At 45.9% G+C, this 24,990-nt stretch overlaps 1 protein-coding gene across 1 annotated transcript in view; it reads left to right on the top strand.

Annotated features, from left to right (window-relative positions):
• FAM20C (FAM20C golgi associated secretory pathway kinase) overlaps window positions 1-21,945 on the top strand; it is a 94,211-nt gene extending 72,266 nt beyond the window's left edge. The window contains 9 exon segments of the mRNA XM_033167237.1: window positions 1,857-1,949; window positions 4,360-4,475; window positions 11,765-11,945; window positions 14,576-14,634; window positions 14,637-14,684; window positions 15,289-15,370; window positions 16,740-16,799; window positions 20,928-20,986; window positions 20,989-21,945. Coding sequence (XP_033023128.1) covers window positions 1,857-1,949; window positions 4,360-4,475; window positions 11,765-11,945; window positions 14,576-14,634; window positions 14,637-14,684; window positions 15,289-15,370; window positions 16,740-16,799; window positions 20,928-20,986; window positions 20,989-21,179 — 889 coding nt within the window. The 3' untranslated portion in view covers window positions 21,180-21,945.
• The last annotated feature ends 3,045 nt before the right edge of the window (window positions 21,946-24,990 follow it).

Here is a 24,990-nt window from a genome sequence, read left to right as displayed (position 1 = left end):
CCCTCAACACTGTCTGCTGTGGCTGGTCTGCTTCGTCGCCTGCACCAACCCTCTTGATGGCAGGAGGAGGGAAGTGGAAAGCTCCATTGAGCTTGACTTCTACACCTTGTCTATGTTAAATCTAACCCATTGACTCGGCCTCCCTTCCTTATTACATTTGTCGGTGACATCCTGTTCTTAGAAATGGCCGGTGTGTAACCAGATAAGCCACCGCCGGCGCCAAAGAATTCAAGCACCCTGATTCCAGCGGCGCTAGAGAAAGGCGTTGGGTCGTTTGGCACCCTTCACCCATTGATGCATTAGCACACCAAGTGCCATTCATTTTCCTAAGGACACACTAAGCCCCCAAAATGCATGCCAAGTGGTGTTAGTAAAGAATCTCGCAAGTGATTCTAATCTATGCGCAAAATTTATTAAGCTCCGTGTAAGGGACAATGGCGCAACAGCCTCAGAGGCATTCCTTTTGTCTATGAGCTGCCTCTTTCATTTAGGATAAATCAAGTTTACACTACCTTGGGGCAATCTCGATTCAGTCTCTGCATAGCCAGAGTCAACATCAGAGAATGCAGGAAAATAGTTTGGAAGACGTTGGCAGTCTTTCTTTCATGTGCTAAGAAATTGTTGTTGTTGTTGTTGTTGTTGCTGCTGCTGCTGCTGTTGTTACAGCTCATTTGTTGCTTGTTACACAAACAAAATGTGACCAGCATAGGTAAAAAATACATTTAAAGAAAGAAAACACATGAAATTCAGTAGTGAAATAGCTTTGGGCATCACAACTAACAGCAAACAAATAAAATTGCAATCCAGCAATGGGCAGGGCAGAAAGTGAGTTTTTCATCTGGCATGGAAAAGGTGTCAGCAGGCCTCACTGGGGCAGACATTCCACAAATGGGGAGCCACAACTGAAAAGGCCCTGTCTTCTGTCATCCTCCTCTGAGCCTACCTCACAGGAGGGATTCTGGTTGGACCAACTCCAGAAAATGTAAGGGAGCGATATGTAAGGGGGGAATTGTAGAATGTATATATAATTCTGTTTTCTATTATATGCATGGTCAGGGGTGGTGGAAGGTCACAAGTAAGCTGGGACTATCTTAGCGCATTAACTTCCATGTGACTCCTCTGAGTTTATGTATATTGTATTCTTAAATACAATATACATAAAAATGCAAAACTAAGGCGCAGGTGATAGTGGGTTGTGGGGTTGTCAAGATTAGTAATAGCCATCTATATTGTTGCTTGGAGCTGTGGGGAGTTAATAGAAAAGTAACATTTCCAAGAGTATATTATTCCAGCAGTGCTGCAATGACCACTCCCTGTGTCCGAGAGGCCGCAGCAATGAACAATGAATGTTTTCGGTAGATAGCACTGCTCTCATTACATGATTTGCCCTTTTCTTCCTTGAAGACTCACTTTCGGGATCAAGAGTATTTTCAGGATACTCTTAAATGCTCTGCAGGGGATGAGAGGCAAAGCGTTATGAATTAGCTAATTAACCAGGTTTTTTTTAGCCCCTCACAGAGCTACAATTCCCAGAGTTCCATAGAAAGAGAGAGATTGGTTGTTAAATTGCTCTGTAGCTTTGTGAGCAGGATAGGGGTCTCCTAATAGGGTTCTCAGCACCTTTTAGAAACTACAGCTCCCAGGATTATTTGGGAGAAGCCATGGCCATAGTGCTTTCAATGTAAACACCAGGTGGGTCTTTAACCTGGGAGCCTGGATCAGGTAGGTTTGCACAAGCAGGTACCTCAAGCATCCCTACTTAAAAAGCTCCATCAGGGAACCAACCACAGAGACTTACTAGCCCTTTTGTTGCTTAGCCTCAAGTGTGCGATATTCTCCTGTCTTTCTTTTTACAGGCAAACGAGAGAGCAAGAAACTCCCCCAGACTTTTTCTATTTCTCGGACTACGAGAGGCACAATGCGGAAATTGCAGCATTTCACCTGGACAGGTAAGGAGCACGTGGCAATAATTAAAACAAAAAAAATAATGAATGGGAATCACCTACTGAGTTTTAGGTTTGTATGTTGCATGGATATTAAAAAAAAACCACCCTTGTGAAGTCTGACTCGGTGAACTGTGTGCCTGCTCAGTCCACTGCCTGAGGTGCTAACAGCTTTTGGGTAACTTTAAGGCCCCGTCTGCTCTCTTTCCTTTTCTTTGAGAGCCAGTGTGGTGTAATGGTTAGAGTGCCGGACTAGGACCTGGGTGACGAGGGTTCGAATCCCCACTGGGCCATGAAGCTTGTTTGGGGGGGGGGCAGTCAGTGCCTCTCAGCCTAACCTCCCTCACAGGGTTGCTGTGGGGATTACCTGAGTAGGGGAGGAACCATGTACACCACCTTGAGCTCCATGGAGAAAAGGAGTGGGCTGTAAATTAAATACCGTATTTTTCGCTCCATAGGGCGCACCAGACCATAGGGCGCACCTCGTTTTTAGAGGAGGAAACAAGAAAAAAAAATCTGGTTTTCCTCCTCTAAAAGCCCTGTTTTTTCAGCTAAAAGTTTTGCAGCTTTTTTGCAAAGGGAAGAGCCCTGGGTTTTTTTTGAGGATCAGCTAAAATTTTGTAGCTTTTTAGCAAAGGGAAAAGCCTGGGGTGTTTTTTTGTTTGTTTGTTTTTTGGAGGATCAGCTAAAAGTTTTGCAGCTTTTTTGCAAAGGGAGAAAAGCAAAGCTCCTTTTGCAAAGGGGGAAAACCAAAGAGGAAAAGCCCCATTTTTTATGGGGTTCAACTCACATTTCTGCAGCTTCTGAAGTAAAGGGAGCTATTTCTATAGTTTCCAGACAGATAATCTAATTAGCCAGTCACATGTCACTGGGGAAACAACCAACCTCCCTCTGCAGCACATTCAACAATGGAGGGCGGGGCTGAAAGGGAGCCTGGACTCTTATCTCTCTCCCGATCTCTTGCTGATCAGCTGCTGAGCGGGGTCCTTTCAATACCCCTTTTTCTCTTTGTAAAATAAAAAGCACTTTCTGCTTTTGTCCCCTGGGCAATTCGGCTCCAGGGACCACCATTCGCTCCATAAGACACACAGATATTTCCCCTTACTTTTTAGGAGGAAAAAGTGTGTCTTATGGATCGAAAAATGCGGTAAATAAACAAGACTTGTACCAGGTAGCCTTTTAAACAGATGACGCATTCAGTCAGAGTAGTGTCCATTGTAAAGTAGGGCACCTGATTGCCCTCTTGCTGAGGTCTATAAGCAACACAAGCAAAAAGGCTGAATTCAGTAGTATGTGAAATGCTTGAGGGGCAGGGAATTTGTTATTCATGGAAACCTGTCTATTTTACATTTCCCAAGCAATCCGCGAACCAGAGCATAGCAGTCCTTCAAAACACTTCTCCGAATGCTGCAGTTCAGTGCTCCAAACGAGCAAACAAAATGTGTTTTAAAAGCACATATATTGGGGGGGGGAGGGAGTGTGCCCAAAAGTGTGTGTATTTGGGCTAGTGATACAGTGGTCCCTTGGTTCTCAAACTTAATCCCTTCCAGAAGTCCGTTCCAAAACCAAAGCGTTCCAAAACCAAGGCGTGCCTTCCCATAGAAAGTAATGCAAAATGGATTAATCCGTTCCAGACTTTTAAAAACAACCTTTAAAACAGCAACTTAACATGAATTTTACTGTTTAACGAGACCATCGGTCCATAAAATGAAAGCAATAAACAATGTACTGCAGTCACACAATCAGTCAATCGATCAGTAGCTGAAGTGGGTTCCACACAGTCCCAAAAAGAGTCGCAAAAACACAAACGCAAAATAAATAGCAAAAACAGACTGACCTCAGCGTAACACTCAAAACGGAAGCGTGGCACTCAAAATGGAAGTGTAACACTCAAAATGGAGTACGTTCGGCTTCTGGAAAAAGTTCACAAACCAGAACACTTACTGCATATTCTGGCGTATAAGACTACTTTTTAATCCAGGAAAATCTTCTCAAAAGTCAGTGGAGAATCTGCGGTCAAGTATATCTCAAACTCTATATTTTAACTGGAAAAGTTGGGGGTCGTTTTATACACCCAGTCGTCTTATACGCCAGAAAATACGGTACTTCCAGGTTTGCAGTGTTTGGGTTCCAAGTTGTTTGAGTACCAAGGCGTTTGAGAACCAGGGTACCACTGTATACAAAAATTCACTACATTAGAGGAAATGGCTTGCAAAAGTGCATCGATTGAAAGAACTGCCTTCCCAAACACCTAGAACTTTTTCATGCAGACTTCTTGAGAGCTCACAGGCTGGTATGGAAGTGGGTCCAAACACATTTTAAGACAGGAAAAATGAGAAACCGAAATGTCCAGCATTGTCGTTTCAATGCCAGACTCTCTCTCTTTTTTTCCTCCCTTCCCCCCCCAACCACTCAGAATCCTGGATTTCCGGCGTGTCCCACCAGTCGCAGGCAGATTAGTTAACATGACCAGAGAAATAAGGGACGTTACGCGTGACAAGAAACTATGGCGGACGTTTTTCATCTCGCCAGGTATGTACTTCCGTTCTGAAATGTAATTCGCTTTCTTATTTAAAAAAAAATTATGGCAATATATTCCAGAGGGCTTTGCAGCAATACAGCAAGTAAAATAACAAACTGGGTAAGGCAATCAACCATCTAGCAGCACAGATAAAACCTACAATATTTAAAATAAGCCTTTTTTTGCCTGACATGGAAAATAAAGCAACGTTGGCACCAATTGAACCTCTCAGAGGAGGGCATATTTTTCTTACTGACATTAAAAACAGGTCTTATTTTAACATGGCGCAGGTCAGGTTGATGGTTCCCACTGAGTCCTGCATCAGAATCTTCGGCCTTCCAGATATAATGGACTACAACGTAAATACATTGTAAATGCATCTTTCTGCCCAGTTGGTTAATCTCCCCTAAGGTCTCCTTATATTTAAAGCACATAAGGTAAAGGTAAAGGGACCCTGACCATTAGGTCCAGTCGTGTCCGACTCTGGGGTTGCGGCGCTCACCTCGCGTTAATGGCCGAGGGAGCCGGAGTACAGCTTCCGGGTCATGTGACCAGCATTACAAAGCCGCTTCTGGCGAACCAAAGCAGCGCACGGAAAAGCCGTTTACCTTCCCGCCAGAGCGGTCCCTATTTATCTACTTGCACTTTGACGTGCTTTCGAACTGCTAGGTGGGCAGGAGATTTAAAGCACTTGGCTTCCCCCCAAAGAATCCTGGGAACCACCATTTGTTAAGGGTGCCAAGCTCTGCGGGAGGTAAACTACAGTTCCCAAGATTCTTTGGGGAAAGCCATGATTTGTAAATGTATGGTGTGGATATTATATTCAAACTAAGGTGTGGATATTATATTCAAACTAAGACTCTTGAGAGTCCCATGGACTGCAAGAAGATCAAACCTATCCATTCTCAAGGAAATCAGCCCTGAGTGCTCACTGGAAGGACAGATCCTGAAGTTGAGGCTCCAGTACTTTGGCCACCTCATGAGAAGAGAAGACTCCCTGGAAAAGACCCTGATGTTGGGAAAGATGGAGGGCACAAGGAGAAGGGGACGACAGAGGATGAGATGGTTGGACAGTGTTCTCGAAGCTACTAACATGAGCTTGGCCAAACTGCGAGAGGCAGTGAAGGATAGGCGTGCCTGGCGTGCTCTGGTCCATGGGGTCATGAAGAGTCGGACACGACTGAACAACAACAAGGTGCTCACTCCCCCAGGAGGCAGTGATGGCCACCAACTTGGATGGCTTTGAGAGAGGATTGGATAAATCCATGGAGGAGAGGACCATCCCTGGCTACTCCCCATGGTGGCTATGATCTCCCTCTACATCTGGAGGCATCAATGATTCCGAATACCAGTTGCTGGAAACCACTGGAGGGGAGAGGGCTCTTGTGTTCATATTCTGCTTCCTGGTTTCCCACGGGCATCTGGTTGGCCACTGTGAAAACAGGATGCTAGACGAGGTGGGCCCTTGGCCTGATCCTGCAGACGCTTCTTACGTTTCATGCAGGATGGAGTTTACGACTCTCGGTTTCCTGCAGGGTCCAAACCTTTGTGCCCATCCTGTTCATCTTAATCGCTGCCTTTTGATGCCAGCGTTCCATACTCCGCTGACGCCGGTGAGGCTTGGTGAACTTCAGCATTCGAAGAGAAAGACCCCTGGTGACATTTTGTTAATAACAGCTGACTGACAAAGAAATGGGCAGGGGGAGCTCGATCACCTCCACGCAAACATTTCAAGCGATTTGCAGATATTTAAAATTCTTAACTGGGCTCCTCTCGCTAACAAAAATAGACAGAGGCTGCACCGTTCTGTGAACGTCTAGAATTATGTAAGGATCGTAAGGAGACGGTTATCTTAGCTGGCAGCCTGAACAGTGAGTTCCTGGGCTTTTGTTGTTTTAAGTTCCCAAGTTGCCTCTGCAGTTTTACTTCTGGAAGTTATTCAGGTTGTTCCTTAGGCTTCAATATATAACCAGGGTTGTTATAATAATGATAAGGAAAAAATAACGGCAAAGCTTTTGCAACTTTTGCTGATGCCTGGCGGTAAGGACGAGGAAGACATTTGATCGAGTTGCATTTAAAGGCAAACCTATTGAATTCACTCATTCCAAAACAATGCATGAACTGCAGCACCCAGCAGGATGAAAACCCGCCTACTCCAGCTGATTGACAGGGGGACTCGGTTTCTGGAAGATGACCTCATGCATCAAACTGGATCCCCTGACAAGCTAGAAGTTCCCTTATGGGCCCAAGGCTGCCCCACAGGCAAGAGATTCCTCATCCTCATCTCTTAAACACACACCAAAACACGCATAGCTTTTTTGGAGTTTCCACAGGGTGTTTGGGGCTGGGGAATGGCCATCGCAGTTTTTGTTCAAGAATTACTCTCCATCGAAGGCACCAGCCTTTTGTTCGAAGAAACCTGCTTGAAAGTGGCGGGGAGGGGGGGGGGAAGGCGGGAAGTCGATAACACAATGCTACATTTGGAAAGAAAAAGAGGACTGCAGCACTTTAGACTAAATGTGAGGGATGGAAATAGGTCAGTAATTATTTAAATGCACTGATACGTCCTTTTGCAGTTGGGCCGACTGCTATAACTCCAGGCCTTGGACGAATGAGTGGTAATTTAGCAGCGAAAAGAGACATATTAACAATGTCTGCCATAGTTTCCAGAGTAATTGAAGCGGCAGTTTACCGAAATCAATGTTACATAGTTAGTAAGTGCTGGGGCTTTTGTTCATGTTAACCAATCACAGGGGATTATGGATTTCCACCCCAGTATCCCCCCCTCCCTCCCAAGTAAGCAAACAATAGCATATCTGCTCCTGTTACCCAGGAGAGATAGATTAAGATCTCTCTGTGTTTCCTTTGAATGTGTGTTAGATGAGTATCGCTCTCCAGGATTTTGAACGTGCAGAAGGATAAATGACTAACTGTGCAAACCATATTTCTAACCCTACCAAGACACAGAGGACTCTTTCCACAGATTACACAGCAAGACGCCCGGGGTTTTCTCCCAACTACCCAACGGGGCACCACAGCCTGTGGCAAGCCTAAAATATGGCTGCCTGAGGCAGAATATAGGATGACGCCTCCCTCTCCATTCCGCAAGAGAAAGTGGATAGAGAAAAGCTTTTCTCCTCCTCTCCCATTAACAGTAGAACTCACGGACATGCAGTGAAGCTGAATGTTGGAAGATTCGGGACAGAGAAATGAAAGTTGGAACTCCCTGCCACTGGAGGCAGTGATGGTCACCAACTTGGATGGCTTTAAAAGAGGAGGGGACAAATTCCAGGAGGAGAGGGCTATTGATGGCTACTGTCATGGACTGGCTGGATGCAGAGGACTGGTGGGAGGCTACAGTTGGGGAACCCCCAAGGGAACCCCCAGGGGAAGAAGGCTCAGAGCCCGGGGACTGGTGGTGGGATGGCAGTGAGTGGTCAGACGGAGAAGAGAGAGCAGACTAGGAAGAGGAGGTGTTGGAAGCTGAAGAGGCAACGGGGTTTAGTGAGCAGGGAGAGGCTGTGGCAGAGAGCTGTCCAGACTCAGAGGCCAGGAGATGGGGTGGGAGACACAGAGATGAGGCAGGCTGCTGAAGAAGCCAGGGAGTCTCCCCCTCCTGCTGCACCCCCCTCCCAGTCTCCCAGAACCCACAGAGAAATGAAGAGAGCAGAGCAGAGAATGCCTGTGTGCAGGTGTAGTCTCCCAATTGCTTGAGGAAAACCCTGCAGAAGAGGGGACTTAGGCAATTGCGGAAAGCGGGGGCCTTCAGTCCTCACAACTGCCTCATGGTGCAAGACCTACTGGAAAGAGTTGCTGGGATCACTGGGCCTGCACTGTTTGGGTTTCTTTGAATAAAGAGTTAAATTCATGAACATCGTGGGGTTTTTTAATCACTGACCTAGAACTGACTAGGGCAACCAAACTAGAGGGCAACCAAAATGGTCAAAGGCCTGGAAATGATGCCTTATGAGGAACGGCTTAGGGAGCTGGGTATGTTTAGCCTGGAGAAGAGAAGGTTAAGGGGTGATATGATAGCCATGTTCAAATATATAAAATGATGTCATATAGAGGAGGGAGAAAGGTTGTTTTCTGCTGCTCCAGAGAAGCGGACACGGGGCAATGGATTCAAACTACAAGAAAGAAGATTCCACCTAAACCGGGGGTCAGCAACCTGCGGCTCCGGAGCCGCATGCGGCTCTCTGACAGGTCTCCCGCGGCTCCGGCATGCCCCCTTTCAATGCCCTTTCAATAATAATTAAATGGTTATCGGCAAAAAAAAGGGCCAAAAAAACCATGAATAATCCGCATCAACGTTGAACAGCTGGGCGGTCTTTCTCAGCCCTCTCAGGGTTCCCGAGGACAGACCCAAGATTGATGTCCACCTTGACCACTCCCAGAGAGAGGAAGCGACTTCTTCACACCAATAAGCGTGTGGGGAGGGCTGAGCTTTTACCACCTCGGCGTGCCGATTGGCAGGACAGATCGCCCGCCTTGGCGCATAGGTTCGGAGCCGGGGCCTTACCGCCGAGGTAGCCACTGAGGATGAAGGCGGGAGGCGAGCACGGGAGAGCGATGCTTCGTCCGGCCAATGAGCCGCCGGGATGCCTGTTCCTGTTTGAGGGGAACATGCCAATGAGGGTGGCGTTAGGGCGGGGAGAAGAAGGATCTGGGCTTTGCGAGTTATCGAGAGAGAGAGAGAGAAAAGAGTCGGGATAATAAAGGCGGCGGGAGGTGGCGGCGGCGGCGATTGGAGCGGCCCCTGTCGGGCGGAATCCTTTTCACAGCGGCCGCGCGGAGGGCGGAGCAGGTGGGCCAGGCGTCGCCGTGACGGGAGGGCGGTGATGGTCGCCGACAGGATGAAGTAGAGCTGCTTTGGGTGGGGGCGGAGAAAACGTCCGGGCTGCTTCTGAAACCTCCGCCAACCGGTGCTTCGCCAGCACTCGCTGCGGGCGGTGTACATGCTCAAGACTGCCCCAAGGGCGGCTCGGGGGCCCGGAGCCCCGAGGCCGGCGCGCAGCAGTGCCTGGCGTGATTCCCCCCCCACAAACCTGTTTTTTGCTTTTGGGCTTTTTGCCTTGCTCTCCCACCCCCTCTCTTTTTCTTCCTCCCCTCCTTTTTTATCCCAAGGGGAGAAATCCCATTTTTAAAACAAACAAACAAACAAACGAAAAACAAACAAACACCCCCCACAGCTGCTGCAGCCACTCTATTTGAATTTTTATTATTACCCTTTTCTCCCTCTATCCCCCCTTTTTCTTTTCTCTTCCCCTTTTGTTTTTGTTTTCAAAAAAAGGAAAAAGAAGAAAAAGATTTTCCCCCTTTATTTTTATTTTTTAAACTACTACATATTTTTAATAGATATTCTCCCCACCCCACCCCACCCCCAATTTATATTTTTCCACCCCACTTTTCCATTCCCACCCCCCCTTTTTCTTTCTTTATTAGTTCGCTTGCCAACCTATCTTAGAGGGGGAAGCCCTCTCTCCCACCCACCACACCCCCCAAAAACAACTTTGAGCTGAACCCCAAAAAACGGGGGTAGATCACTGCTGAAAGTAGATCACAGTTTCTTGGGAGTTGGCCACCCCTGGTATAAGACATGTAACTAGAATAAAAAAATTTAAAAAACCAAGCAAATAATTGTAATAACTACTGTAATAAAGCACTGCTATAATTATATATAATTTCCCTAAAATTTTGGTTTCATTCGCCTTTCCGTGCTGAAATGTCACAACCTGAACGACCATGGCTTGCCCCCTCCCCCCAGTTTTGATCCTGGGTACGCCCCTGAGTCAATGCAAAAAAGTAATAACTTATTCTTGTTGTTTTTACTAATTATACTTTGCATTGGCTCCTATACGTTATTTATTATTATTGCATTAAGGTAAGAAACAATATATGCAGCGTTATATTTGTTTTAAATGTCGCAAACTGCGGCTCCCAGTTGTTTTTTTTCCCTTTGGAAACGGGTCCAAGTGGCTCTTTGTGTCTTAAAGGTTGCAGACCCCTGACCTAAACATTAGGAAGAACTTCCTGACAGTAAGAGCTGTTCGACAGTGGAATTTGCTGCCAAGGAGTGTGGTGGAGTCTCCTTCTTTGGAGGGCTTTAAGCGGAGGCTTGACATCCATCTGTCAGGAATGCTTTGATGGTGTTTCCTGCTTGGCAGGGGGTTGGACTGGATGGCCCTGGTGGTCTCTTCCAACTCTAGGATTCTATGATTCTATGACTCTATCTCCTGAAGGCTGCTCTCATCTTGGAACTTCCACCATCAGGAACCCTTCCTCCTGGTTGCATTAGGACAGTATTCTTCAGCCTTTGTTCTCCAGACATTGCAAAACCAAACTCCAATTATCCCTGACCTTTGGCTAAGCTGGCTGAGGATGATGGGAGTTGTAGTCCAAATGGTTGAAGAACACTCCTCCATTTGGGGGGGGGGGGCAAACCAACTGCTTTTCGGCTTTTAACCTCCCAGAATTGCTTCCTGCAGTTAGTATTTGACCTGGGCGTTATGTAGCTTCATTATGGTAACTGTTTGAAAAAGTCAGTATGAGAATTTGCTTGTGTTCACCTTTGGTTCCCCCACCTCACCCCTGTTTTGTATCCATCTCAAAGCCATTATGATAAACAGGAAACTGCCGAAATGCCTTGGCAGAAAAGGCAATGTGTAAATGTAGCAAAATAAGTAAATAAATATAATTCCCTCTAATAGCAAACTCAGTCGGTGAGTGCTAATTAGGATATGTAGCCAAAACGGGGCCACTGAAAAACAAGAGGAGGTTATTGGCACGCTCAGGGAGATGCTGAGGCTGGTAGAAGTGTTTTTTTTAAAAAAAGAAAGAAAGAAAAGAAAAGAAAAATATAAATAGTGAGACAAAAGAAAGAAAACCTAGCTCACTGAGGACTGAGAAAACCGAGCATGAGAACTGGGGTGTTGATTGTCAGTTTGGAAAATAAAAAGAAGGAAGTGGGAGGTGGGTGGAATGGCATAGCCAGGAAAAGGGGCTTGGCTGGCCAACTAGCAGGAACCCTGAAGCTGAAAGTTCCCCCTAGGAGCTGAAGATATGTGCTCAATGGCCATAAAAAAAAACAGGAAAGCAAGTGGTGAACGGAATGGAGTATACTGCAAAAGGGCATGTCTGCCTGGCTAGGACCTGAGGATACACCGCAGCATTTTGTTGCACGTCCCACTAGTATCGGCTAATCATCCCGATGCGCTCTTTTAACATCAAAGACATGGGAGACGCTCCCTCACCACCTCTCTCTTTCTTTCTTTCTTTCTTTCTCTCTCTCTCTCCTCAGCCAACAACATCTGTTTCTATGGCGAGTGCTCTTACTACTGCTCCACAGAGCATGCTCTTTGTGGGAAACCGGACCAGATCGAAGGCTCCCTCGCTGCCTTTCTGCCAGACCTGTCTTTGGCCAAAAGGAAAACCTGGAGGAATCCATGGAGACGTTCCTACCACAAGCGCAAGAAAGCCGAGTGAGTCCTCCCGTTTAGGCAAAAGGCTTCCCGGCACCCCAGCGGCTGTTTTTGCCGGGCCGCTTATGAGCAGCAGGCAATTAGTTTTCTGTGGTTTTGTAGCCAGACTTTGATTCAAAACCTGCTGAGAATGACGGGCACATTTCCATCGGCTTCAGTTGTCCCTCTTGGGGAGAGCAAAATCATAAACCGTTCCAACCCATGTTCACCCATCTGGACACCACTTTTATTTTAATTCAATTAAGTGATCTTCTTTTTTTCCCCTCCCGATGCCACAGTCTCCCTATGAGAGTCCACTTGAAAAGCTTCAAAATAAAAGCTTCCGGACTCCATTGCAGCTGTACTGAATCACAAACTTAGGAAGATACCTTATACTGATTCAGATCATTGGTCCATCTACCTCTGTATTGTCTACACTGACTGGCAGCAGCTCTCCGGGGTTTCAGGCAGGGATATTTCCCAGAGATGCCGGGGATTGAACCCAGGACCTTCTGCATGCAAAGCACATGTTCTACCACTGAGCTGCAGCCTTTCCCCTCCTTGCATTCTCTGCAACTGACAAAGAATCTGCTTCCTTCTACACCAACATGCAGCTGTACCAAAACGGAGATGTGAAAGGGAGAAATCTGTGTGTCCCCTCCGCGCGCTACTTTCCCCAGACATTCACATCTCTGTACACCTGCATTGTGGTGCAGAAGGAGTTGACCAGATGCAGATCTAATGAGTGCAAGCTTCAGTAAATCTGTATCGAACAGCTGTGTCTTTCTGGGGCCACAAAGCTAGTGTTGGAGAAATTACTAAACGGTTCACCTTTCCTGGGGTTTCCAAGAGGAGCACCAACAGACACAGGTTTTAAGTGAAAACTTAGGCCTTTATTAATCCTTTAAAAAAAAATCAGAAAGGGGCTGCCCTTTACTACTGTCAGGCATCACCTTTATATACAGGTGAAACTCGAAAAATTAGAATATCGCAGAAAAGTCCATTTATGTAAGCAATTGTTTTCATTAGCTACTGGAGTTTAATATATGAGATAGACTCATGACATGCAAAGCGAGATATGTCAAGCCTTTGTTTGTTATAATTGTGATGATTATGGCGTGCAGCTGATGAGAACCCCCAATTTGAAAAAGTTAATTTGGGGTTCTCATCAGCTGTACGCCATAATCATCACAATTATAACAAATAAAGGCTTGACATATCTCGCTTTGCATGTCATGAGTGTATCTCATATATTAGTTTCACCTTTTAAGTTGAATTACTGAAAGAAATGAACCTTTCCATGATATTCCAATTTTTCTAGTTTCACCTGTATATCCAGCTACACAAGTGATTACCACTTAAACGATCAGACAATTATCACAGCAGTTGTCCTCATCACAGTCAAACCATTACAACACACTGTTGTCATTCTTAAACCACTCAGAGACCCTTTGACCCTTCTGACTAGCCTACCCCACCCTTCTCATTTTAATATGTGAATACACATAACCATCTTTCAACATCTTTCTTTGTTGTCCTCTAATAGCTCTGTGTATTATCTGTCAGACAATGTCTGCTGTCAGTTCTCTATGTTGACATTTTGGGTCTCTTCTTGACCTAGGATTTGGTGTATTTGCTTTGCTCAGCCAACCTCCTAGCATATTAGTTCTTTGTGTCACCTCTCCCCAGATCGTATTCTATTCCTTCCAGTTGGGGTAGGAACTATAAAGGAACCACAGCTTGCCCATACTTCTCCTTAAAAGCGGCCTGTTTGTTCTGTTAGTAAAGCTCATGCACAGATTTCAGACCGCAAAGTTCTGAACGCACAAAATGAATTCGGAGATGAAATAAAATGGGGACATTCTCCTACGCTACCTTACTGGCAGGTGGGTCGCCTGCTTTCCTGGAGCAAGAGGCGAGCGGGGAGGTCAGTGTGGTGGAAAAGCAGGAGCAGGAGTGCTGGATGGGATCCTCCCCCCCCCCATTGTCTTTGCACCATACTGGCCTCCTCTTCACCTCATCTGTCTCCCAGAAAGCAACAACCTTCTGCCTGCTGGGAACCCAGTATAGTGACTCTGCCCCACCCAGGGAGCTGCTTCTGGTACTGAAGTCCTGAACCATCTTATATGTAATTGGAAGTGATCTTTTATATTCCTGGCTATTTATAGAATAAATAGGCAAATGCCATCCTGTCAAAAGTATGTCCGTCTTCCTTTGACCTTTCATTACTTGAAGTCTGTGGGACGATCTTTCCAATATAACTATTTGCCAAACTTTAAAGTACCGATACTGTAGATTCTTGAACTTAATTCTCATGCCTCGGTATTTAGCTATTGTCGCTCTCGCCGCGAAAAGGAGATGACTAATCAGTTCCTTCTCCTTCAGATCTCGCTAAATAAATAAGTCTAAAACTGTTCCCTACACCACACTGGCTGTAAGGGTGACTGTAATACACACACACAAAGAGAGAGAGAGAGAGAGAGAGAGAGAGAGAGAGAGAAATAAAATTGGGACGCAAGCCAGAAAGCCCTGAAGATTTTCTCCTGTGTATTTTGAACTCAAGGAGAAAGCTCCTGCTGACTTTAATATTGAAAAGATAAGAGCGGCGTGTTTTTCCATCTACGTTCTCCTAACGCTGTTGCTTTTCCCAGGTGGGAAGTTGACCCCGACTATTGCGAAGAGGTCAAGCAAACACCACCCTACGACAGGGGACCCGAGTTCTGGATATAATGGACATGACCATTTTTGACTTTCTCATGGGTAGGTTTCCTATATCTCGATTTTTTTAAAAAAAAGGCACCGTGTGAATCCCAACTCAATCGTGCACATGTTAGCAGGCATTTGGAATGGAGGAAAGTTCCATTTCATGAGACTACACTGATAATAGATGGGCATGTAATTATCCTTCTGATGTGCGGCCCCCTCAATCGTGGGGCAAGGCGACGGGCATGCTGTGGAGGGAATAGTGCTCCATTTGGAGGAAGCAGCTCAAGGCAAACTGCTTTCTCAGCAGAGGGGCAAATGCAGAAGGAGCCTTTTCCCCTCTGCAAAGATGACCTTCCATAAATCATAAATTAGAATTATGGACTTGGAAGGGAGCCCACCAGACTGGTGTTTGCACACAACTGTGAAAAGGTGCCAATCACCTGATATCATTATGGCGCCTTGTGATTGACAGGTGGGTGCTCCTGGGGGGGGGCAGTAGAGTTAGGGATCCATTACCTATGCATGGTTTACTGTCATGTGTGAATGTAACCAAAGTTTGACGAAATATGTGCAGCGTTGCTTTTCCAGGCTCCGAGCCATTTAATAAGTATTGGTGTGCATGTGTGTTTATCCCTCCTGCGTTTCTCCCCCTTTATAGGCAATATGGATCGCCATCATTATGAAACCTTTGAGAAGTTTGGAAATGAGACGTTTATTATCCACTTAGACAACGGAAGAGGGTAATTGCTACAGTTTCTTTCCCTCTTTAACCAATAAATTTGTTTAATTTCCCCCAACATTTTAACCCACCTCCCCTCACAGAATCATCTGACACCATCTGCCCTGTGGGAGGGGTTCTGATTATTATGATTAATATTAAGTTACTTATTTGCTATGTTTTCCTTAAAAAATGAGGTGTACGGGGTCACAATAAATAAATAAGTCCCACGTCCAGTCACCTTATCATTCCTGCAGACCAGCGTATAAACTGACCATGCCATGGATCTCAAGAAAGTTCTTGTCACTTTAAGAATTGCACAGAAGGAGAAACTCTGCTTACTGCAGATTTCCCGCAGCAAAAGCTGCCCTTAAAGCTACAGGGCCTTCTTAGATTTTTGCACTGGCAATATGCCATAGCTCAGTGGTCGGTCATATACATTGTAAGCAGAGGATCCCAGGTTCAATTCCTGGCATCTCCAGTTAGTACTGAGAAGGAATCATTTGCAGAGGAGGGCAACCAAGATGATAAAGGATCTGGAAACCAAGACTTACAAGGAATGCTTGGGGCTTTCGGACATGTTTAGCCTGGAGAAGAGAAGACTTAGAATGCATGGGATAGATGAAGGTAAAGGTAAAGGGACCCCTGACTGTAGGTTCAGTCACAGCCGACTCTCGGGTTGCGTGCTCATCTCGCTCTATAGGCGAGAAGGCCGATGTTTGTCTGCAGGACAGCTTCCAGGTCATGTGGCCAGCATGACTAAGCCGCCAGAGCAGCGCACAGAAACACCGTTTACCTTCCCGCCATAGCTGTACCTATTATCTACTTGCACTTTGACATGCTTTGAACTGCTACGTTGGCAGGAGCTGGGACCAAGCAATGGGAGCTCACCCCGTCGTGGGGATTTGAACCGCCGACCTTCCAATCGGCAAGACCTAGGATCTGTGGTTAGACCACAGCACCACCCGCGTCCCTATGGGATTGATAGCTATCTTCTGATATCTGAAGGGCTGTTGCATGGAAGATGAAGCAAGCTTGTTTCTGTTGCTCCAGAGGGCAGGGCTCAACCAGTAAATTAACATGACAAGAAAGCAGATTCCAACTAAACATCAGGAAGAACTTTCTGAGGGCAAGGACTGTTTGACTCCCTCAGAAGGTGGCAGGCTCTTCTTCCTCACAGGCTTTTAAAATTCACCTTGATGTTGGGCCCACAGAAGTGGTAGCATATTCCAGCCACCCACCACCCGGGGGCATCATTGGAAAGAGGTGCAGTTTTCCAGACCCAGCACTGCACACCTGCGTTTATCCTTGTTAACACAACTCCATTGCAAAACTGATGCCTCCAGAAGGCCTCCTGACACTCTCTTCTCTTGTTTCTGTCTCTATGCTAGGTTTGGAAAATATTCCCACGACGAGCTGTCCATCTTGGTGCCTTTAAATCAGTGCTGCAGGTATGCCGTCCCTTGTCAGTCATGAGCCTGGTGGTAGCCTCATGGGAATGATTTACGGGGGTGGGGCGATGTCTCGAGAAACGCTGTAAGTGTTTTGAAGATTGTGTTAACAGGAGTATCCTACTCTCGTGTAGGACTCTGGCAGAGACAACATGCCCGACTGGCATGTTCTCTCCCTCCTGGTCGATCGTTCGAGAGCTTCAAAAGCTTTCTTCTGCCCAAACATCACAGCGACTAATGCGAAAAAGCATTAGCACACTCAGGGATCTGCAGAGTCTTCAAAGCTTGCATAACAGACCTCAGCAACTCAGCATTTTGGCTAATTACTTTATTTACATATAAACACCACGCGGAACACTGCAATATGGCTCCCTCTCTCTCTAGCATCAGACAGCAAAGAGAGAGAACAAAGGACAATAGTCCCACTTCACGGAACACAGTAACACAAACTCCTGTCTCCGTCACTTCCCACTCTGTGGAATGAAAACATACACCGTCATGTGATAGACAACAATCCCATGACCTGCAGACACGGGGAATGAATCTCCAACAGATTGGTGGCAGTTCTCTAAGGCACTAAAGAAACAACTGGACCTCCCCGAACAGCTGGGAGTGATAGATGCATGTGACACGTGCCCAAAAGCCATTTTAATTTCACCAGGGGGGAGCAGTTGCTGTTATTTATTAAATTTGTATACTGCCCTTTATCCGCAGACCTCGGGTTGGGTCATAACTTAAAAATACAAGATAAAAAAACAAAAATTCATAATATAAACAAAAACACTAATTAACCATCCTGTCAGTGCAGCATGCCCCCCCCCCTCAAATCTGCTTCAGAGGGTTGGCGAGGAAACCCATAACAGATTTTTGGAGTGCATGATTAGTGGAGAGGGGGAAGCCCCATTGTGCAAATGATAAATCTTACACGGATAGGTAAAGGTAAAGGACCCCTGGACGGTTAAGTCCAGTCAAAGGTGACTATGGGGTTGTGGCGCTCATCTCACTTTCAGGCCAAGGGAGCTGGCGTTTTTCCACAAATAGCTTTCTGGGTCATGTGGCCATCATGACTAAACTGCTTCTGGCGCAATAGAACACCGTGATGGAAGCTAGAGCGCACAGAAATGCCATTTACCTTGCCGCTGTAATGCTACCTATTTATCTACTTGCACTGGCGTGCTTTCGGACTGCTAGGTTGCAGGAGCTGGGACAGAGCAACGGGAGCTCACCCCGTCACGGGGATTCGAACCGCCGACCTTCTGATCGGCAAGCCCAAGAGGCTCTGTGGTTTAGACCACAGTGCCACCCGCATCCCAACCCAGAGTTATACTGACCAGAGAAAAATATCAAAATAGGGCCTTTGTACATCACTCCATCAAAGCAGCAAAGGCATGTACCCAGTGATGGAGGAGGAGTTTCCCCCACCACTTTGCCAGAGACTTGTGGCCCAGAGCATCTGTTGGGGGGTGGGTGGGGGAGAAGCACGTTTGTGAATCTCTCCCTCTAAGTCAAGGAGGTGAACCTCAGAATATAAGAGACCCAATGGATCTATTTCGTCCACCGTCCTCCTCCTTGCAGCGGCCAGTCAGACACTTCTGGGAAGCTCACAGCAGGGCATAAAGTCAACAGCCCCTCTTTCTCTCTGCCCTGTAGAAACTGGTATCCATTTGGTGCAAAGCACCCACCTGGTATTTTGGAGCTGTTCCAGTTTCATGCCTAGTCTATCCTCCCCTCCCTCCCTCCCTCCCTCCTTACCCTTGCAGCGTCCCCCAATTTCCATTGTGTTGTCCTCCCTGGACCAGCCATTAGAAAACCAAGGTGATGCCTACTGAGAAATGAAACAGCCCTTTGAGATCTCAGGTTACCTGATTCTTTCCGAGGGCACAAAATGTACCTTGGATTCAGTGCGTTCCAGTCCTCGGAATTAGATGACTAGTATTTGACATTTAATTAAATCTGGCTTTTACAGAACAGAGCACAAGGGAGAGGGAGAAAGGGCTGTAAGCGAAGAAAAAAAAAAAACTGTAGAAACTCTGCTGGATCAAACCAAAGGTCCAGCATTTTGTTCCCACAGTGGTTAACCAGAGGCTTTCAGGAGAGCCACAAGCGGAGGCTGGACCACAAACGGCTCTTTCCTGCTGTTGCTCCTAAGCTGTTTAGTATTCAGTGACATACAACACAGAGCAGGGGCTTCAAAAATGGACCACCAGTGGTCTGCAAGCTTTGCTCCGGTGGCCATGGCATGTTCACAGTAAACACCCGAATTCTTTTGAAATTGCATTTTTATTGCTTCTTTCATTTCTTCTATTGCGTTTCACAGCGTTGCAGTTTCAATTCTACCGCATGCAAATTGCAACGCAGCATAAGAAATAAGAGAAACCATTAAAAATGCAATTAAAAATCACGCGGCATCTGGCGCAGGCAGGAAAATCATTAAGGCTATCAGCAGTTCTCAAAAATGTTTGGGTGCCGTTGACACAGAGGCTCTGGATCGCAGGCTACGCTGATGGCTTGGTTGCTCTCCAGAGACCACAACTACCTCCAGGTTCCACTTCAAGGCTTCTGCTGCTTTCTGGGTTCAGATCGGGATGCGGGAGCTTTTTCAGCCTCGAGCCTATTCATTTTGTTGAATTAATTAAACTAATAGTTTTAATTGATTTCAAATGAATGTGCAGCAGTTACAAGCTGCCGGCTCTGCAGCCACAGCAGGAGCTGCGATTCTCCAGCAGTTTGACTTCCACCCCTGGAGGTGCACTCCATTGTCCCTCGAGACAGACAGATGTCAACAAAACTTGCATTTTATTGTGTTGTGATCGTCCTTAGTGAGTCCCTATTCTGAATACAGTGGTACCTTGCTCAAACTTAATACGTTCCGGAAGTCTGTTCCAAAACCAAAGCATTCCAAAACCAAGGTGCGCTTTCCCATAGAAAGTAATGCAACAGGGGGAAAAACGTTTAGAAAAGAATGGGGAAAGTTTATGGAATATTTGGATAAGGTGTGTAAGACGTAAATGATGACATATAACACATGGCGTGTAGATATACTAGCAAGAGAATAGTAAAGAAATAAGGAAATATATAATTTTGAAATGGGATTGTATAACCAATTGAAATCTGGAAAGAAAGAAAATAAATTGGTGGAAAAACAGTTGATGTGCGAAACATAGATGTATGATTTAGAGAAGACATAATAAGAAAGAAGGGAAGTGAACGGAATTGTAAACTTGAACGAATAGAGTGGTATATATTTTTTGTATTATAATATTGTTTTGTAAAACTTTTTTGTTGCAACCTTTGTTAAAATTCAGAGGGAAAATCAATAAAAATCATTTACAAAAAAAGTAATGCAAAATGGATTAATCCATTCCAATTTTTTAAAACAACCCCTAAAACAGCAATTTAACATGAATTTTACTATCTACAAGACCATTGATTCATAAAAGAAAGCAATAATCAATGTACTGTACTGTACTGTAAAGTAAATAAGACAGTATTGCAGATGAGAAAAAAAAAATTTATTTTTTCCTTAACTGCACTGATGATAGTCATTGTTTGGATGGGGGGCTTTTATCCATTTCCGCAGTAACACAATCAATCAGTAGCTGAACTGCGTTCCACACAGTCACAAAAACAAATTAACCGAAAAAGCCTCGAAAATAAAAATGCAAAATAAATAGCAAAAACAAAAGCACCAAACTTAATTCGTTCCGGAAATCCGTAATGTTCGAAAACCAAGGCACAGCTTCTGATTGGTGCAGGTCCCCTACAGCAGTAGCCGACAGCCGCAGACGTTTGGCTTCCGAAAAAACGTTCGAAAACCGGAACACTTCTGGGTTTTCGGCGTTTGGGAACCAAGGCATTTGAGTACCAAGGCGTTTGAGAACCAAGGTTCCACTATAATGTTTTTATTGGGTAGGGTGGCCTGGGGATGAGTTTTTGGAACCAATGGGGTGGCCGGTGGCTTGAAAAACTTTGGGAACTGCTGCTCTAACCACTCCGCCGCATTGCCTCTCTTCCCCTGCTACCTCCAGAGCCAGCAGTGCTGGCAGAACTCCCATGTGCCACTCGCCGCGGCAAACCTTAAATGCGGCCCTTTCCCCTCACCTTCAGCTTGCCTCTTCCTTTCCTTAGAATACGGAAGTCCACCTACCTGCGGTTGCAGCTGCTAGCCAAGGAAGAATACAAGCTCAGCACCTGATGGAAGAATCCTTGCTGAAGGACAAGATCACACCCATCTTGTACAAGCTGCACCTGGAAGCAATGGACAGAAGGCTCCGGATAGTCCTCAAGGCCGTCAGTGACTGTATAGAGAAAGATGGCTACAGAAACGTCGTCGAAAATGACTTTGTCTCCGACGTGAACACGATGGCTACCAAGAGGTAGTGGAGATCGCAGGACCACGTTTTATTGGTTCCGTGAAAGGAAAAAAAACCGGAGCCGGGGAGGGAAACAGTCTTGTGAGGGACTGTGTATGCCGCTGTGTGAATTCAGTGAATTCAGAAATTGATAAGGACTATTCTCAAAGTAGCTAAGGCGTAGACTGCAGAGGATTTAGCTCTGGGGCTCAGGCGCAACCAGCTGGACCAATTTGGATGCCCCTTGGGGAACCTGTGAGTTTTTGGCAGATGTGGCCTCCCCGTTGCCACAGCCTCCATGCAGTCCTGCTTCCCTTCAGCCCTAAATTATTTCTTCCCGTTGCCCGTGGCGGCGCAAGGGTTACACCTTGTGGGCGGAGCTTCTGGCAAGCCCCGCCTTGTGTGGTGTTGCTGTAGATCCTGCGATGTGGTTGTGGCCAAGCCCTCTCCATCCTACGCGCAGATACAAGACACACAGGCACGCGGGGCCTTGGGCAAAGCGTACCAGCAATGTGGGGAAGGGCTTGCAGGAAATTTTGAGGTGGGTAAAGGAATAGTTGTCCTCCAGATTAAGTGATTAGAAAAAGAAATGCACTCATTGCCACACTTTTAAAAAGAGCCGGTCCCCAAAACATGATTTGGAAAAAATATTTTGAGAACATGAATTGCCTGGTGGCAAAATGCACTTCTTTCCTTTCCTTTTGAGCTTATTTTGTTTGTACAGAAAGCAGATCTTTATTTAATATTTTGTATTTATATATGAAAAAGTTGTCCTTTTTGTTGTTTTGTTTTGTTTTTTTTAAAAAACGCAAGCCTTGGGGAGGGGAGGAGAAAGCAACCGTCTCATGTTCACAGCTCACAGTTTAATATCTAAGTCAACACTGTTAGAAACTATCCTGGGACTGTTTCCACTTAGGAATCCCAAGCAGGGAGAGAATCAAACCATTATGTGCTCCCCAAGTTCAAAACTGCATGCGCATAGGAAATGTAACATGTCAAGGGAAAGGTTTGGCCTATAATATTGTTCCTGGCATGCTAGCTTTCAAAGTGCTAAAGAATTGGCGACGTGGAAGAAGTTTTCTCCTCCCCCTCCCCACCCACCCCCCGCCCACAGACACATATTTAAATGGTAGTCTTCTAGAAGAACATGCTTAGGGATCAAAGAATCAGAGAATTGCAGAGTTGGAAGGGACCCCGTGGATCATCTAGTCCAACCCCTGCAATGCAGGAATCTCAACTAAAAGCATCCATGACAGGTGGCCATCCAACCTCTGCTTAAAACCTCCAGTGAAGGAGATTCCACCACCTTCTGAAGCAGTATGTTCCATTGTCATTACTGTCAGATAGCTATTCCTGATGTTTAGTCGGAATCTCCTTTCTTGTAACTCGAATCCGTTAGTTTGGGTCCTGCCCTCTGGAGCGGAGAAAACAAGCTTGCTCCATCTTACATATAAGGATGGCTATAATACCTCCTCTCAGTCTGCTCTTTACCAGGCTAAACATACCCAGTTCCCTCAACCATTCCCAGCAGGCTTGGTTTCCAGACCCTCGTTCATCTTGGCCATCCCCCTTTGGCACATGTTCCAGCTTTTCAATGTCCTTTTAAATTGTGGCGCCCGGAACTACCAACACAATACTCCGGGTGTGGTCTGACCAAGACAGAATAGAATGGTACTATTACTTACTTCTCTTGGTGGGGAAGAAATTCGGTTCAGTTGATAGTTAAAAGGTGAACCTACTTACCGCAGTGCTACATGAACCAAAATGCAGGCCACTCCTCGAAATTCTGCATTTTGCAGGGCAGTTCTCTAAACAAGTGTAAATGTGCAGGAAAAAGTATGTATGCTCCCATAAAGCTTGGGTCAGAATGTACATATAGTATAAAAAGTAATAATCATTTTATTGGTCCAAATGGCTTGGGGAAAACATGTGCATTAAGTAAAATTGCAAACCAGAATGTGTCTACTAGGATGAATTCACACTAAGATGCTGGTGGATTTTCACGAGGACCTAATTTTAAAAAAAATTGCAACTGATGTGGAAATGTGAAGAACTGAACTCAGCACTGGCAGAAATGAGAAACGAGGAGAAACCAAAATTGACGGATCCCGCCCACCCCTAGCTATGCCTTCTGCGTTTATTTCTCAATGTGCCATTAAGATTCTTGTGTTCGGCTTGTTTCCTTCACTTTATTTAAATTGCTTCCACCCAACCCACCCATGTCTACTCAGCGCTCCAAGGATGGAGACATCTCAGAAACTGTTTTCAAAGGCAAGAAGCCCCACGCGTTAACGGCAACAACCCCACCTAGACGTAGTCGAAGCTTACTGCAACATAGTCAAGAAGCGGATTTTGATAATTTGTGCATTGACAGGAATACTTGAATGTGGTTTTACAAAGTGATGTAAACAAAAACAAAAACAAATGACAAATTGTACTATTTATCCATAGGAAAGTAGCGGCTCTTATCTTCTAGGCTGTCATAGCAGAGCGGCTGCCTTTCCAGACGTTGCTTTTGATAGTTTTTGTGTAAATATATACATATACGAGTTTAAAAAAAAACAACAACCTGAAGATTTAAAAAAAAAAACAGACAAAAAAGCTGCTTTTGGCAGTGATAGACTTACTTTTGCAGCATTTTTTTTTGGTGGATTTGTTTGCAATGTGGTCCCAGTGCAATAAAGATATGGCAAATGTGTAGCCAGAAAGTCTATGCGATGCTTATTTGTCCATTTCAGCGGAACAAAATAAGGGAGAATGAAAACACGGGAGAACGAACTCACTGTGTAGTAGGGTTTCCCCCCCCCTCCTCCAGATGGGGCCAGACCACAGCTCCTATCATCCCAGCCAACAACATCTGGAGAGCTCCAGGGTCTCCACCCTGCTGTATAATCGGAGAGCTATCCCTATGGAAACAGGCTCTGAGCTGGCCCTGCCCAGCCAGGGTCCCCATTGGACAGGAAGGGCTTCCTGTTGGACTGGGAACTTGTCCCAGCAATGTAGATTCTCTTCTTGGCTCTCCTGCGTTTCTCTGCCTCTCTTGGCTTCGACTTCTTCGGCTCTACTCCGGTTCCATACTTATCGTCTCTCCTCCGACATCTACCTACAGCTCAAGCCCTGACAGCTTGGTGCAAACGGAGCCCTCAGTCATAGGTACAAATCCCAGGAATGCATTCGGGGTTGGAGTTCACCTTAAGTGTTCTCTAGCAGCGACACTTCACACTGAGGGCATTGTGTGCATTGCGTGGCTGGGAGGTTAAACACCTTTTTTCTGCTTGTGTGACAACCAGATTAGCAGAAGAAGATTCAGCGGCTCTGAGAAGGGTGTCACTGTTTATTAGATCAGGAATCCGAGAGCTCAGGGGAATTAACATGACAGAGTGCAGTGTCCCCTTGGAAGCTCAGCACACATCCTTCCAAAGGAGGGGGGGGGGCGGTTGCTTGACTGCACCTTAAATCAGGGGTAGGAAATGTCCATAGGAATAAGAAAAGTTGCAGGCTTCAATGATTATTGTTGTTTACAGGGCTTTTTTCCAGCCGGAACTCGCTGAACTTTCAGGTGGTCGCCATTTCCATCCAAGAGACCAAGGAGGGTGATTCTGGCAGCTCTTTTTCTAGAAAAACAGAACTGGTTAGTTTCTAATTACATCCCACTTTTCTCAAGGAGCTCCCCCTCTCCGTTTTATCCTCACAACAACCCTGTGAGGTAGGTTAATGCTGAGAGACTGTGACTGTTGCAAGGTCACCCAGAGAGCTTCATGGCCGAGTGGGAGGATTCGAACCCTGGTCTCCCCGGGTCCTACTCTAACCACTACAGCACACGGGCTCTCAGTAAGATG

Source organism: Lacerta agilis, chromosome 13, assembly GCF_009819535.1.
Source record: "Lacerta agilis isolate rLacAgi1 chromosome 13, rLacAgi1.pri, whole genome shotgun sequence".
NCBI lineage: Eukaryota > Metazoa > Chordata > Lepidosauria > Squamata > Lacertidae > Lacerta > Lacerta agilis.
This window is presented reverse-complemented; position numbering and strand designations above follow the sequence as displayed.